Source organism: Mandrillus leucophaeus, unplaced genomic scaffold (genome assembly GCF_000951045.1).
Source record: "Mandrillus leucophaeus isolate KB7577 unplaced genomic scaffold, Mleu.le_1.0 Scaffold283, whole genome shotgun sequence".
Taxonomy (NCBI): Eukaryota; Metazoa; Chordata; class Mammalia; order Primates; family Cercopithecidae; genus Mandrillus; species Mandrillus leucophaeus.
Genome location: NW_012102954.1, coordinates 992,784 through 1,006,104, shown reverse-complemented (window position 1 = coordinate 1,006,104; position 13,321 = coordinate 992,784). Strand labels below are relative to the sequence as shown.

General features: G+C 39.2%; 1 protein-coding gene across 1 annotated transcript in view; it reads right to left on the bottom strand.

Moving 5' to 3' along the window:
* The window catches only part of AGPAT9 (1-acylglycerol-3-phosphate O-acyltransferase 9), a 76,914-nt gene that overhangs the window by 10,273 nt on the left and 53,320 nt on the right, over positions 1 to 13,321 (bottom strand). Inside the window, exons 5-8 of the mRNA XM_011985439.1 lie at positions 8,136 to 8,210; positions 7,178 to 7,267; positions 5,166 to 5,259; positions 522 to 637 (exon numbers count right to left, since the gene is read on the bottom strand). Coding sequence (XP_011840829.1) covers positions 522 to 637; positions 5,166 to 5,259; positions 7,178 to 7,267; positions 8,136 to 8,210 — 375 coding nt within the window. The remainder of the gene's footprint in view (positions 1 to 521; positions 638 to 5,165; positions 5,260 to 7,177; positions 7,268 to 8,135; positions 8,211 to 13,321) is intronic.

Genomic DNA, 13,321 nt, shown 5'->3' with positions numbered 1-13,321 from the left:
CACATATACACCACGGAATACTATGGAGCCATAAAAAATGATGAGTTCATGTCCTTTGTAGGGACATGGATGAAGCTGGAAACCATCATTCTCAGCAAACTATCGCAAGGACAGAAAACCAAATACCGCATGTTCTCACTCAGGTGGGAATTGAACAATGAGAACACTTGGACACAGGGTGGGGAATATCACACACCAGGGCCTGTTGGGTGGGGGCTTGGAGAGGGATAGCATTAGGAGATATACCTAATATAAATGATGAGTTAACAGGTGCAGCACACCAACATGGCACATGTATACCTATGTAACAAACCTGCACATTGTGCACATGTACCCTAGAACTTAAAGTATAAAAAAAAAAAATGTGGCTAAGACAGGTGATTTGCCAGGAAAATCCAATTGCAAACAGAGCTCTGTTTTAGTTTTGAGACTCAGTGCTGCTCGGCCCTCTTTGGTAGGAAGGCCAAGATTTATCAGCTTTCATGCTACTCCAGTGAACTCTGAGTAATTTCACTGCTTACCTCTTAGTAACCAGATGTCGATCCTTCATTTCTGAGCGTTCAAACCAGACATGAGGACAAGCCTTGACCATAGCTCTCTGAATAATTCCCATCAAGCCGCCATGAACCTGGCCAACCTAGAAGTACCATAAGAAAAAAAAAAATGTAAAAGACACAGTTGTCCAAAAAAAGTTTTTTAAGTACCAACAAATTTCTGTTCTCCACTCCAAGATAAGATTGGCCTTCTATGGACTGAAGTTCTTAGTCTGATCAAAGAGTCTGAAAGGTCAAATGTAAGCAAAAAGGTATTCTTTAGTAGCACCTTTGAATTTTAAGTTATGTTCTTGTGCTAGCAATCCTCTAACTTCAAAAAGTAGAGGGTTTTCAACTTGGTCAAGATTAGAGAAATGCAAATTAAAACTACACTGAAATACCATTTCAAACCCATCACACTGACAAAGATTTAAAAGCTTGACAATACATTCTGACATAAAGCTATGGATAACTTTCATACATTGCCTGGGAGAAGGCAGCAGATTACAACATAAATGGAAGAAAATTTGGCAACATCTACAAAATTGCATATACATTCATCTTTCATTTCAATAATTCCTCTCCTAGAAATTTATCCTGAAGATAAACTTCCAACAAAATGAAAATATATATGCACAAGGCTATTAACTACAGCATTACTTGTTATGGCAAAATATTAGAAACTACCTAAATGTCCAAATATAAGAAATTAGATAAATAGACAATGGTACATACAAATAATGGAGTACTATGCAGCTGGGAACACAGCAAGGTTGATCTCTATGACTGATAAAGAGTAACTTCCAGGAGATATTGTTAAATGAAAAAGACAAAAGAACAAATGCAGTATGCTACCTTTTGTATAAGACTAAAGGGGAAATAATACACATACATGTGTTTATCTCTACAAAAAGAAATACCAAAGTCAATGAACCTACAAGAGTAGGAAGGAATGGGATGGAATGAACATGGAAGGTAGCAGCACTTCAACAAGTATACCTTTTCTGCTTTGTTTTGACATTCGGAAACATATTGATACCCTACATACTCAAAAAATAAATAAAAGTAAATCAGTAAGGAACAAATGACAAACTAAAGCAAACTGAAGCAAATGAACCCAATTGTATTTTAAGTGAATAAAAGAATAGCATTAAAAGAAGGGGGAAACATCCAAGAAACTTACACAGACAGTGTCTAACCACATACCCTCCATCTTGGATGCAAAACATTCTGAATTCTTTTCACTAGATTTTTGTCTGTAATAGTGAAGCAATTCTGAAATAATTTTAGATGTATTATAGAATTGAGAAAATTAGTAAACATATTGATATTTTTGGGAAACAGGATTTTCACTATGAAAAAGCGAGATACAAATATGAATTGAAGGAAAGCAAGAAAGAACCTTAAGAGTTGGATGTATTCAGATTTCCAATGTAAATATTAGAAATAAATAGTAAATATAGGCCAGACGTGGTGGCTCACACCTGTATTCCCAGCACTTTGGGAGGCTGAGGTAGGCGGATTACTTGAGGTCAGGAGTTCAAGGCCAGCCTGGCCAACATGGTGAAACTCCATCTCTACTAAAAACTACAAAAATTAGCCGTATGTGGTGGTGGGCGCCTGTAATCCCAGCTACTTGGGAGGCTGAGGCAGGAGAATCACTTGAACCTGGGAGGCGGAGGTTGCAGTGAGTCGAGATCACACCACTGCACTCCAGCCTGGATGACACAGCAAGACTATGTCTCAAAAAAAAAAAAAAAAAAAAAGCACAGTGGTTCACACCTGTAATCCCGGCACTTTGAGAGGCCAAGGTGGGCAGATCACCTGAAGTCAGGAGTTTGAGACCAGCCTGGCCCACATGGTGAAACCCTGTCTCTACTAAAAATACAAAAATTAACTGGGTGTGGTGGTGGGTACCTGTAATCCCAGCTACTAGGGAGGCTAAGGCAGGAGAATCACTTGAATCTGGGAGACGGAGGTCGCAGTGAGCCAAGATCACATCACTGCACTCCAGCCTGGGCAACAGAGTGAGGTGCTGTCTCAAAAAAAAAGAAATTTTAAAAATAAATATATTAAAAATACAAACATTTTACCCACATTTTTATAGGGAGAGATAGAACAAGACAGCTTTTCCCAGTACCTGAGAAAGCAAATGACAAAGCAAATGAGGCACAATGTTGCCAATAGGTAAAAGTGGATAAAGGGCGTAAGGGTGCTCTACTGTGATTTTCTTATTATTACAACTTTTCTGTAAGCTTGAAAACATTTCTAAATTTAGAAAAGTAGAGGTCTTTGTCTCGAAGGAAAAAAAAGACTAGAAAAGTCACTGAGTGAGGTAATGGATATGTTAATTAGCTTGATTTAGCCATTCTACAATATATACATCTATCAAAACATCTGTTGTATACTATAAATATATATAATTTTTATTTGTCAATTAAACAATAGATTTCTTTTAATAAAAGGAGAGTCACTGAGAAGAGATCTTTGATGTTCTTCAGATACAGAGTTTATATTTAGTCAAAAGAGGCCAATTATGATGTCTGGAGACTAATGGCACCATATCATCCCACATCTGCCTTGCGCCACCTCCAATTTAAATTCAGTCAGCTTTAGTTTTCTACACTCAACCCATTGGACAGTTTGCAGTTACTATGCTTTTCTAAATTTTGACTAATATATTGCAATTGCAGTTATACTCAATCCAAAAATAAGAAAAATGGCAACAAAGTTCTGAGGTCCTTGGTCACAAATGGGTTATACTCAACTCTTTGTTGACCAGAATACAGGAGGAATATGATTTCTGAAACACAAAACCATGACCAAGGAGTGTTATGGTTTGCAACAGTTTTGGGAGGTGGGGCATAACGGGAGATACTGAGGCCATGAGGGTGCTCTCCTCATGAATGGATTAATGCCCTTACAAAATGGCTCTGGGAGTGGGTTTGCTTTCTTGGGCTTTTGGCCCTTCTGCCTTATACCATGTGATGACTCAGCAAGAAGACCATGGCCAGATGCTGGCACCCTGATATTGGACTTCCCAGCCTCCAGAACTGTGAGCCAGTAAGTTTCTGTTCATTATAAGTTACAGTCTGTGGTATTCTGTTATAGCAGCACAAAATCAACTTTGACAGTCAGATTGGTTGCCTAAGCCTCTGCTTCCTCATCTATAATAAAACTTCAGACCTAACCTGATTGGATTACAGGGAGGGTCAAATATAATGCATGAAAGTGTTTGTCCACATAAATACAAGGATTATTACATACACTGAGAATTGTGCTGGGGGGTCTATCAAGGCTGTTAACATGAGGATCCTTGGACGGTCTTTAGGGAGACCCATAAACATCTTGAAATTATACATAAAATTGTGTTTGTATGATGCAGATACATGTTAGTTTTTTCTTTAAAAAGGTACATAATTATCAACTAATTCCTAACCTAAGAAAAGATTAAGAAGTACCAATTCCCATAAGTCTTTTCATAAAGGTGGCTAACGCTTCCTTGGATTCAGAAAGAGCTCAGTATTTAGAGAAATTTAATAATGTGTTAAAATGTAGTGTTCAAGAGTTATGTATCTGACCATGTATTTTAGACAGATTAAACACATGGCAATAAGTAGAAATTTTTGCAAAGGCCTTCAAAATTCCCTTAATGATTGTGTAACCCATGCAGAGTCAAATACCTGCACACGTGCAAATACTCTCCACCCTCCTACTTGCAGCGACATTTAATCAAGAATGGCTCCCTTCAAATGCCTTCTCAGAAAAACACACCAGACCATGATTATCAATCCCTGGAACTGGTAAGTGAAATAAAATCCATCTACTCTCCCTGAAGCCCAACCCACCACCATGAAAAATATGAGAAGGTAATCCTCTAGGACCCTTGTCCAGGCAAACACCAACTGAAGGCACATTTAACCACCATGCAGCTTCAATTATCCTGCAGAATTTACCTGACACAGAAAGGAGATGCAGGAAATCTTGACAAATTTGCAAGGGCAACAGAAAACACAGATTTGAAAAAAAAAAAAAAGGCAGAATATGATTCCTGTATTCATCCCCATGAAAGGCTGTTTTGAGGTATACAGTTTTACTGTGGGCTTTGTAGTTTGTTCTTGGGTTTTGTTTCGTTTTCTTTTCTTTTGGGGCTACGGGCAAGGACTGAGAAAGGCAACCTGATATAAATATTTGCCTTTCTTGCTAGATCCTTGTTAAAAGCCAGATTTCTTTTAATTGCATATAAGTCCCTGAAGGAAGAAAGAACTAATTGGGTGGCTGGGGGATATGTACAACTGTAAAAAGAAAGAATTTAATGTTGCAAACATTATTAAACACTGGCAGGGATTTTACAAGGAAAATGGAATCAACTTTACAAGGTACTATCAAGCTCAAGAATGTCTGCATTTCAGTAAGTTAAATTTTTACCATCTTAAATATAATGGCTACTTTCCTTCCTTTTCTTGCACTACATATTCCTCATGTAAATATATTACAAATAACTTATATAGCTACAATAGTATAACGCAGCCAAATTTCTAACATAAAACCAACTTGCTAATTTGTGCCAAAATAAGTTTGATCAATCCATAAAACATGCAACTACTTGAAATATCAATGAGCTGCTCTTACCATAGCATAACATCCATCCGTTGTCAAGATTAAAACATCAATTGGGGAAGTATGGTTGGCAACACAAATGCCTCCCTTCTGGGGTCTGTATTGCCTGCAATTACAAACAACGGAAAATTCAAAGTCTTCTAAAATAGCCACAGCATGTAAATAGTCACCTTATTTTTTTAAGTGTGTGTTTGTGTGTGTGTGTGTGTGTGTGTATATATATTTTGAGATGGAGTCTCACTCTGTGGCCCAGGCTGGAGTGCAGTGGTACAATCCTGGCTCACTGCAACCTCTGCCTCCAGGGGTTCAAGCAATTCTCCTGCCTCAGCCTCCCAAGTAGTTGGAATTAAGGGTATGTGCCATCAGGCCTGGCTAATTTTTATATTTTTAGCAGAGATAGGGTTTCGCCATGTGGGCCAGGCTTGTCTCGAGCTCTTGACATCAAGTGATCTGCCCCACTCGGCCTCCCAAAGTGCTGGGATCACAGGCATGAGCACAGTGCCTGGTCTTTTTTAAGCATATTTTTAAAAATTAAGTTTGGAGGTAGATGGGCCCATCTTTAAAAGGTGATCTCTAGGCAGTATGATGAGAGTGTGGTAGGGGGCCCATGATTTTAACATTGATAATACATAGCTTTCACTGATTTAATCTGAAGCATTTTCATATTATTTTTATCTTCATATACATCACTTTTAGTGGTTTCATGGTAATCCATGCAGAAAATTCACCGTAGTTTCCTCCCTCCTCTCCTTCTATAGCAGAGGTTGGCAAACTTTTCTTATCAAGGGCCAGACAGTAAATACTTTAAGCTTTACAAGCCGGACAATGCCTGCCACAATTACTTGACTCTGCTGTTGTGACACAAAAGCAGCCATGGCTGTGAATGACCACGGCTGTGTGCCAATAAAACGTTATTTACAGAAAACAGATGGTGGGCCAGATTTGGCCTATAGGCTTCCCGTTCAGTTTGTGGATCTCTACCCTAGAGTGAATCCAGCCTTTGACACCAATAAAGCAAAGTAGTTTTGTTTGGGCCTATACAGAGAAGAAAGAGAACCAAATACATAATTATTTAACACATTTTCTTTAAAATTAGAAGCAATTCTATAAGAAGTTAGGAACTCCTCTTTATGTAATAAGTGTGCCTTTTCTACAGGTGTTTCTTCTGACTGCACCTCTGCCAGAGTGTTTTCTTTTACTCTTCACTTTAAAACTCATAGTCCAATTGCAAGATCATATAATTTAAAATGTTTAAAGGGTCTTTTATGTTGGTACCACATGGTAAAGCCAAATGGCAAAATGTTTCTCTTCTACAAATGAGAAAGAAAGACCAAATCAGTAAAAAAGAGATGCTTGGCCTAGAACTTTTAAAACAATGATGCTAAATCTAAAAAAAATTGAGATAACAGAAAAGTAGTTCAAACGCAATCAAAATCCCTTTCACTTAGCTAATTATTTTCCTTTGCTACCTTCATTCTCTACAATTCTGGGAGAGAAAAGCAGAATTTTGTTTTAAGGCTCAATTATGGAATTTTAGAAGTAGCAGGACTAAGACTAGAGACCACATTTCCAGACTCCACGTCTAGTCCTATTTCCACCACACTACAGACCTGTCAACTTCACTGTTTTTAAAATCAGACAGACCTTGTTCAAAACCTGATTCCATTGCTTATTCACTGTGACCCTAAACAACAAATCCCAAAGCTTACATTTCTTCTCCTTTAAAATGGGTTAACAGTGCCTATCTCATAGGGATGAACTATAAGAAACATAGGGTCTGGCCTGCACACCATAAATGCCCAATTATTGAGCACAACTACATATTTATTATTATATTCTTTCTGCAAACACTGCTATTTAGTGTTTTTGTGCATTATGCCTGTGCCACCCTGAGAAGTAGAGATGAACACATTGGAAGTACTCTGACTCCACCCACTTCTTCCCACCCACTTCCAGTGCTTCCTTGTCAATCTCATGCTGAATTGACCTAGAAAAAGACAGGCACGTTGGCAGCAGATACTCACTTGTTATGATAATGAATGGTACCAGAGAGGGATCGCACACAGATCCGGCAGCAAGTCAGATGGACCAGTTCACTCAGCCAGTTTTTGAGGCTGAAGGAAATAGAAACATTTTATTGTGCCATTCTGGGCACTCTTAAGAAACAGTATAATGAAAGTTTTAATGTGCTTTTTCACAACAGCATACTGCATTCTATTCTGGTGAACCAGTACAGTTCAATTCTTATAGTCTCACTGGTGCATTTAGTATTAGATCACAAAAGTCTACCAAAAGAACTGGACATAACTCTGATGAAAAGTAGCTCAAAACCACTAGGCTATTATGACAAATTCCTGAACAAGATAAACTGAAGCTTCTTTCGTCTTGTTCTTATGAGCTTGCCAATATATAAGACTCTCTTAGGTAACTCAGTTCATTTTCTTTCTTCAATTCTCCTTTGAAAAAACAACTTCTTTCGATTAATATGGAAGTATGATAAAAAATCAAAGAAAGACTATGAAGATGAAGTAAGTGAGCAGGATTCTAATAAATGAGTAGGGAACATAAATTTTAATGCAATACAGCCAGGCGCAGTGGCTCACACCTGTAATCCCAGCACTTTGGGAGGCCAAGGCAGGCAAATCGCAAGGTCAGGAGTTCAAGATCCCCCTGGCCAACGTGGTGAAACCCTGTCTCTACTAAAAATACAAAAAATTAGCTGGGCATGGTGGTGGGTGACTGTAATCCCAACTACTCAGGAGGCTGAGGCAGGAGAATCTCTTGAACCTGGGAGGTGGAGGTTGCAGTGAGCCGAGATCGTACCACTGCACTCCAGCCCGGGCGACAGTGCAAGACTCCGTCTCAAAAATAATAATAATAATAATGATGCAATACATAGGAATCAAACAAATATTCTCTTTGTGGACACAGCTAAGAGTAAAAACAATCCTATGTATGGCTGGATGGAAGGAAACATTTCACCTGCTGTCTGGCAGCTGCCCAACCAGTGTAGTTCCTATAACCAGCAAACTGATCCCAATGAAAGCCAAGGTAACCCTGAAAAAGAAAAGAAAGGTTCACATAAGATTTTGACGCATAGTAGGGAGGTAACCAAAAAGCTCATAAATAACAAAATTGTAAATAAGTTGTAGAGTATCCACATGATGAAATATGATGCAGCCACTAAAATAACTGGGTAAATCTATATAGCTCTAACACGGAAGAATGTTCCACGATGCATTTTGAGAGACAAAAAGCAAAGTAAGTTTCAGAATAAATTACAGAATATGATGCCACCTGCAAAATAACAACAGGCACATGTGTAACAAGTCTGTACCTGTATAGAGAAGGCCTGGAAATTTTCATAAAACTATCAAGTTAAATCTATATAATCATCAAAGGGTTAAGAGGGCTAGTGAAGGGAATATATTTAAAGGTGCTTTAATAATAAGAACACCAAGCTGGGCGCGGTGGCTCAAGCCTGTAATCCCAGCACTTTGGGAGGCCGAGACGGGCGGATCACGAGGTCAGGAGATCGAGACCATCCTGGCGAACATGGTGAAACCCCGTCTCTACTAAAAAGTACAAAAAAACTACCCAGGCGAGGTGGCGGGCGCCTGTAGTCCCAGTTACTCGGGAGGCTGAGGCAGGAGAATGGCGGGAACCCGGGAGGCGGAGCTTGCAGTGAGCTGAGATCCGGCCACTGCACTCCAGCCTGGGTGGCAGAGCCAGACTCCGTCTCAAAAAAAAAAATAATAATAATAATAAGAAGAAGAAGAAGAAGAACACCAAAATATATCACCATGTAGACATCTTTTAATGCAAATCTAACTGTTGTCCTTTTGCATGGTTCAAGATAACTCAGAAGTTAGCAAACAAGGTGACTGATAGCACCTCTAACCTCCATAGAGACATTGCCTTCTTTTTGAAAAGTGCTTTTAATATACATTCCAATGACTTCAAAAGGAAAGTAGTAATTTCTAGAAATGTAAATAGAATTATTCAAAAAGGAAAGTTAAGACTTAAAATCTTTCAAAATAAATAGGATTTAGTTAAAAGAGGAAAAATCAATAGTTTAATCACATTTTACTAATAAGATTCTTTAAATCATCTTTGTCAAATGAAGAAAGCAGAAACTTTAGATTATCTCATTGCTCTCTCAAATCAAACCAGAGGCCTATCTATGTCTTCCTGTTCCCAGAAGAGCATACACATTTTGCTGAATGCGTGAGGTATTCAGTAAGAAGACTGAAGGGGACCATCACTGCAGTATCAGAAGGACCCTGTGTGTTTGGGGAAGCTACAATGGCTGCCTACGGTCAAGGGTCAGGAATAGTAACCCTCTCCAGGGTGAAGCTCGTTTACTGCTTTACCTCCTGATCAGATAGTTGGAGCATAAAATTGTTTGTCTTAACCAATTCCAGGTTTTACATTAGATGATGATAAAGCAACAGCTAACACTGTATGCCAGGCAATATTCTAAGCACCTTTTATATTTAACACATTTAATCATCCCCAAGACTCTATGAGGCAATAATATTATCATTATCCCCATTCTACAGATGAAAAAATTGGAGCATAGAAAGGCTAAATAACTTACCCAAAGTTACACAGACAATAAGCAGCAGAGCCAGGACTTGAACCCAGGGAGTCTGGCTCCAGAATTCATTTTCATAAGCATGATGTTATTCTGTCTTTCAGGAGATTATTATTATTTAACATAGCAGTTTAACATTATTTAAAACAAAGAAATAAGCAGTATCTCATGGCTATAATCCCAGCAGTTTGGGAGGCCCAGGCGAGCGGATCACTTAAGGTGAGGAGTTGGAGACCAGCCTGGCCAATATGGTGAACCCTGTCTCTATTAAAAATACAAAAATTAGGCAGACATAGTGGCACATCCCTGTAACGAGAATCGTTTGAACCCAGGAGGCACGGGTTGCAGTGAGCCAAGATCGTGCCACTGCACTTCAGCCTGGGCAACAAAGCGAGACTGTCTCAAAAAAGAAAAGAAAGAAAGAAAAAAAAAGAAACAGCGTAAAAAGCAGTGGTCTCAACCCAGTTGGAGACACACTCCATCAATAACATATCTGAACAGGTATCCCAATATGTTTAAGAATAATGTGCATATGCTGTACTGATATAATGTACATTATAAAACATCTGGAAACATAAAGAATGTAAAAAAATAAGTATTTTTATGAAAAAATACAGTATTTTGAAATTATATTAATGTTGCAATTTGTCCTCACTCAAAATAGAATATAGTAATACATTAATAAATACATATTATTAATTTTATTATAATTATCAATTGTATGTAATGATAATGTTATCAATTGTATAATTATAATTTAATAGCATGATATATTACTATAGCTAATAAGTATAATTAATACTATTACTATTCTGAGCGAGAAGAAAGCTCTTTGAATATGCTTTCCTATAAATACCTTGTTAAATAAGGTGTTAAATCTTGTTAAAGATTTGACATAGCAATTTGAAGGTCAGGTTCTTTTTTCTTGTCAGTTACTGATGCAATAACTAAATTATTGTTTAATCTCATCATCAATTATGCAAAACTTTTAAAATAATGTTTTGCCATCTTGCCCCAAGGAGAATCACTTGTTCCTGTCCATTAAATCAGAAGGACTTTCATTTTAACATGTTTAACAATTGGGTTCAAAACTACTGAAACTTTTTACCTGCTAGATTAACAGGCCAGAACATTATGTATCCCAGTTTAAGTGAGCCAATGTTAGAGTTCTCATAGATGATGTAAGTTTTCAGCCACAGTCTGCATTTTAGGAGCTTTATTGAGATACAATTCATGTGTCATACAATTCACCCCATAAAAATATGCAATTCAGTTCAGGCACTGTGGCTCACGTCTATAATGAGATCCCCCTGGCACTTTGGGAGGCCAAGGCAGGTAGATTACTTCAGGTCAGGAGTTTGAGATCAGCCTGGCTGACATGGCGAAACCCCATCTCTATTAAAAATACAGAAATTAGCCAGGCCCGGAGGCACATGCCTGTAAGTCCAGCTACTGGAGGGGCTGAGGCGTAAGAACCGCTTGAACTCAGGGGGCAGAGGTTGCAGTGACCCAAGATAGCGCTGTATGCAATTCAATAGTTTTTGGCGTATTCACAGAGTTGTGCAACCATCACCACAGTCTATCTTAATACAATCTGGTTTTTGAAAAGCTCATTTTGTACTAGGTGCTTCTTTTAAAAAGCATTTACAAAGCAATTCTTCCACACTGAAAAGTATCTACTAAGAGTAGGAGTGTTAACTCTGCATTTTCTTTTTGTTCTCAGATGCTTATATCACTGCACTTGATCCTAGCCCAAAGGCCAAGAAGTGATAAATGTTTACATTGCTTTATTATCTTAAATCAGTTTCTTTGCAAAAATATTTTAAGTCACTTATCTACTTTGTGAGCATTTGTTTAGTAGATAAGGGAATCACAACAGCACTTTCTGGGCCCCCACAGGATGGTGAAAGCTAACCAATAACAAACAAGGGCATCTCAAGCACTGTGCTGTAGAATCCCTCATTCTTCCTTCAGGTTACCTTGGATATGAACCAATCCATATATTGAACTTGACTAAAGCTTCGTGTATTTTTTTGTTTTTGTTTTTGTTTTTGAAATGGAGCCTCACCTCACTCTGTCACCCAGGCTGGAATACAGTGTCTCACTGCAACCTCCGCCTCACGGGTTCAAGTGATTTCTCCTGCCTCAGCCTCCCAAGTAGCTGGGACTACAGGCACATGCCACCACACCTGGCTAATTTTTGTATTTTTTGTAAAGATGGAGTTTCACCATGTTGGCCAGGTTGATACAGAACTCCTGACCTCAACTGATCTACCCACCTCGGCCCCTCAGAGGGCTGGGATTACAGGCATGAGCCACTATGCCCGGCCAAACTTCTTTTTCTTTTTGAGACAAGAGTCACTCTGTCACCCAGGCTGGAGTGTAGTGACGTGATCTTGGATCACTGCAACCTCTGACTCCTGGGTTCAAGGAATTCTCTGCCTCAGCCTCCCACACAGCTGGGACTACAGGTGCGTACCACCACACCTGGCTAATTTTTGTATTTTTGGTAGAGATGGGGTTTTGCCATGTTGGCCAGGCCAGTCGAACTCCTGGCCTCAAGTGATCCACCCACCTTGACCTCCCAAAGTGCTAGGATTACAGGTGTGAGCCACTATGCCCCTAGCCTTTTTCTTTTTAAGAATGAAAACAGAATAAATGGAAGTGCTAGTTATAAAGAGAACAGAAGCTTTTTTCTTTTCTTTCTTTTTTTTATTTTTTGACACGGATTCTCGCTCTGTTGCCAGGCTAGAGTGTGGTGGCGCGATCACAGGTCACTGCAACCTCTGTCTCCCAGGTTCAAGCGATTCTCCTGCCTCAGCCTCCCGAGTAGCTGGGACTACAGGTGTGCGCCACCACACCCAGCTAATTTTTGTATTTTTTGCAGAGACAAGGTTTCACCATGTTGGCCAAGATGGTCTCGATCTCTTAATCTCGTGATCCGCCCGCCTCGGCCTCCCAAAATGCTGGGATTACAGGCGTGAGCCATTGCGTCCAGCCAGAACAGAAGCTTTTAATAAATAAGAGCTCTAATATTTCCTTCCTGCATGCCAATGGATAGTCTTGTACACTCCCAGAGTACATGAACCCCACTTTGGGGGCACTAGTTTAAGGTTCAGGCAAAAGTGTACGTGAAACCTTGAATTTTGCTTCACTATCACAGCTGAAATGATTCCCAAAAGACATACTATGCTCCAATGTCTGAACTAGCAATATGGGCAAAGAAAAAAAAAAAGAAAGAAAGAATTTCTTAGAAATCTACATTTGCCTGTAGTTAAGCAATACTTTCTCTGGTAATAAATTTGAATGAGGCAAGCACAGGCCACCCTGGGGGTAGTAAAAAGATTTCAACTCATGTGCCAAGTTTAGTTGGCAGGTAGCCACTGCCTGGAAAGCTCTGCTGAGAGGATGCCAAGCCCATGTCCAGGGAAATGAAGCAAGATGATCAACAATAATGTTGTGGCTGGTATACATGCCTACTACTGCTACCACCATGCTAATCAGATCTCGGCCACTTACAGCTTCATCCCACCACGCAGTGCCTTCTACTCACGTTCCACATCGTGCTTTC